Below are 3,321 nucleotides of genomic sequence, written 5' to 3'. Positions count from 1 at the left end.
CAAAATATTAAAAAACAAATATTAAGGCCTTGGTACACTGTCAAAGTTCAAAACATGATAATAGGCTACAGAATAAGGAAAATGTCAATAGCTCCTCGTTAAAAAAATCGACCAATCTACCGCTTTTATTGGCATTTATTAATTTGTTTAAAAATTTAAAAGTCCATCACACTAATTCGAAATTCAGGGGAGCATTAAAAATAACTTCAAACGAAACGTCAAGCAATTACTAATAATGAAATTAATTGTTAACAATTGGTGTAATGGGGAATTTCAAATGACATCCCTAAAACTGAAACACGTCGTACTAAAGAAATTCACACGTCGTACTAAAGCTGATAACAAAATATTAAAAAAAAAAAATTTTGCAAACTTTGTTAAAAATGAAGAAGCGAAGTTGATATCAAAATATTTAAAAACAAATATTAAGGCCTTGGTACACTGTCAAAGTTCAACACATGATAATAGGCAACAGAATAAGGAAAATGTCAATAGCTCCTCGTTACAAAAAATCGACCAAAGCATAGTTACAGATTTTCTTTCTGCTCCAAAGTGTCACCGGCTGCAGCATCAAAACTGTGCCAAAAATAAACAAAAAGGCACACAGAGTGAGAGGGATGAAATTATAAATCACGTAAACTTTATAATATCTATAGTCATAACTTAACTCTTTCTCTAGCTTTATTTTTTTAAGAGGACGGACAACTCAACAATTATTTTTATCTTCAACAACATCACCATACTTCATAGACGGTGACAACAAAGTGAGAGAAATATCAGCATCATCAGTACTATCACAGGTTTGGCTCTGAACATCCTGTCAACAAAATGACTCTGACCGCTATTAATATAAGGATATGACAATCAAATTTTCCAATTATGTCAATAATACCAACTCACCGCAGCTTTTCCTGACCCTATCGACATAATATTATCATCAGAAGGACCGTCAAATACAGAATCATCTTGAAATGTTTTTTCCACAAACGCAAAAAAGTCATAACTTTGAAAAGTATAGGTTATGAATAATAATAAAAAAAACAAACATTTGGGTCCACTGTGGTCTTCAGAAATGATGTGATAATACTCTCACTGATGCAAACTTTGGCCACATGATATTTTGGCTCACTGTATGAGTTCAAATTGCTAATTTTGACATTCACTTTAAACAACATAGATCTATCTTTAAGAACGTTCAACTCTTCCGGATAATGTTCTAAATCTGCACCCTACAAAAAAGGAAACACAGCAAAAGAAGTACTAAGGGTGTTAAAAGTTTTGAGAACCTCACTAATAAAAAAATTCAAAGTTTTGAGAACCAAACCCGCTTAAAATGTTGCTCGCGCAATTCAGCAGCACTCACTCCTAATAAAGAAAGACAGTCTCTATCAAATAGTACGAAAGAAGCAGAATCCGTGTTATCAACAACTCTGACTTGAACACTAAACCTAAAAAAATAAAAAATTGAATTTTACATTAGTCACACAGTGTGCATGAATAATTTTTCGATAACAATGGCAAATCAAAAAAAGGCTTACTTCGGAGTATATTCATTCCAATGTTTCTGACAGTTCTTACAATACCATTTCTCAAAATCTTCGCACACTGAATATGGACATTCTTTACAGGACTTGTACCACCAGTTGTATTTACTTTCAATGGATTTTACAATTCCATAAGTAATGCAAGTAGTAGCATCTATGCAATTCTTAATATCAGTAAGAAATTTCCTCTATGTATCCTTGAGAAAATCATTTTCATAAGAATATGAAGATGGGCTGGACAACTGAGTCAACATCTGACTACTTTCCATCAGATCACCGGAAACCCTGGAATATAAAATATATAAAAGAATGAGTGAATAGAGCAAAAGAAATGCCTCATAATTTCTCACGGTAGCCCACCTTTTTTTGAACTCTACGATCTCAGGTATATTGGAATCAAAAAGAATTTTCGTCGTATACTTTGTATTAGCTATTCCAATCTTTCCTGGGGGAAAAAAATGCTACGTAAATAAAAGAAAAAGTAAAACAGCAAAACAAAAAAATAAAAAATGAGAATTTTAATCACAAAAAAAGTACCCCTAAAACCCTTTATCCTTGCAAGCTGAAGTATTATAACATTTTGAGCACTCTGATTCTTTGCTAAGAAAGTTTGGACCTCGTCTACGTATGACTCCCTCAAAGTGCATTCAAGTTTCTGACCCCTATCATGATATAGAAACAAAAGGCACATAAGAAATGATGTAAAATCCCATTCTCTTTAAATTCAAAAACACATAAGAAATTACATTACAATACTATCAGAAATATAGATAACATAAATACCTCAGGTTGTCAAGCTCCACGACAACCATTTTTGTATTCCTACCAGAGATGACATGTTCACGTACTTCCCCAATTCCAGACAGCAAACCAATGACGTCTACACAACAAATAACATGGGTTTCAGCCTTACGTCCTATATACAAAATCTTAATTGAAAGCGCATAACACAATACACCAATCCCATCACCTATTAAATAAGGAGAGTCAGAGGATTCTTTCTCAATAACGTCAAACTCAGCAAAATCAAAACCACGCTCAGGAATCTTAGCATCAACAATGGATTTCACGTCCGTCCTCAAGTTGAAAGACAGATGATATTCATGTCGTGTTGGCCTGAAATTACCCGTATTCAACCCAACTCCAAAAATTTTTATAAAATAAGCATCACCCTCACGAATTTTCTTCTGAAACTACAAAGTACCCTTGGCCGTAACATGGATCCTTCCACCCTATAAAATGAAAACACGCAACAACAACAACAACAACAACAAAACTGACAATGAGCTACTGAAAAGATAAAAACATTGAAAAAAAGAAAAAATACATTACCCGTTCGTCGACCAAAACCATATCCACATTGTCATCAAAATCTTTTTGATTAAAACTGGGAACCTTCCAATATCTAACTACACGCACTTTAATCCTCCATTCTTCTTTCGTCGGATTAAGATCCTTTACGAAGTCGTATTTTGAGGACATTGAATACATTGGAGGAGTAGAGAAATGGACCACAGAAGATACAAAATGCTCGTGGCAGTGATGTAGACCAAAAGGCAAAAGCAACACCAAATATCGTCTTTATACATGCAATGAATACATAGAAAATTTCAAAACATTTTAACCGTTATGATCTTAATTAACTCCCAAAAATACATAATGAGTCAGCTGATTTAAAATTTTGAATTTTGAAATGAAATCACTCACCTGTTTTAATGATTCAGCTATTTTTACATTAAAACGGAAAGAATCCTCTAGTGTGAACAGAAATTCAAAC

At 33.4% G+C, this 3,321-nt stretch overlaps 1 protein-coding gene across 1 annotated transcript; it reads right to left on the bottom strand.

Annotated features, from left to right (window-relative positions):
• Positions 1-706: 706 nt before the first annotated feature.
• LOC133308054 (uncharacterized) lies at positions 707-3,026 on the bottom strand. Its single transcript, XM_061508633.1, has 9 exons — positions 2,877-3,026; positions 2,749-2,831; positions 2,328-2,660; positions 2,082-2,206; positions 1,822-1,829; positions 1,539-1,732; positions 1,325-1,448; positions 1,047-1,229; positions 707-817 (listed from the first exon to the last, which is right to left on the bottom strand). Exons 1-9 carry the CDS (start codon positions 3,024-3,026, stop codon positions 707-709), a joined length of 1,311 nt encoding a protein of 436 aa, XP_061364617.1.
• Positions 3,027-3,321: the final 295 nt, after the last annotated feature.

Source organism: Gastrolobium bilobum, unplaced genomic scaffold, assembly GCF_033153095.1.
Source record: "Gastrolobium bilobum isolate Gb01-03AN ecotype WA unplaced genomic scaffold, APGP_CSIRO_Gbil_v1 utg4103, whole genome shotgun sequence".
Taxonomy (NCBI): Eukaryota; Viridiplantae; Streptophyta; class Magnoliopsida; order Fabales; family Fabaceae; genus Gastrolobium; species Gastrolobium bilobum.
This window is presented reverse-complemented; position numbering and strand designations above follow the sequence as displayed.

Coding starts and splice junctions, on each gene's coding strand:
- LOC133308054 (XM_061508633.1), bottom strand. CDS start 3,026: ATGTCCTCAAAATACGACTTCGTAAAGGATCTTAATCCGACGAAAGAA. Junction 1,449..1,538: donor TGGAATGAATATACTCCGAA/GTAAGCCTTTTT, acceptor TTATTTTTTTAG/GTTTAGTGTTCAAGTCAGAG. Junction 818..1,046: donor AGACCACAGTGGACCCAAAT/GTTTGTTTTTTT, acceptor TTTTGTTGACAG/GATGTTCAGAGCCAAACCTG.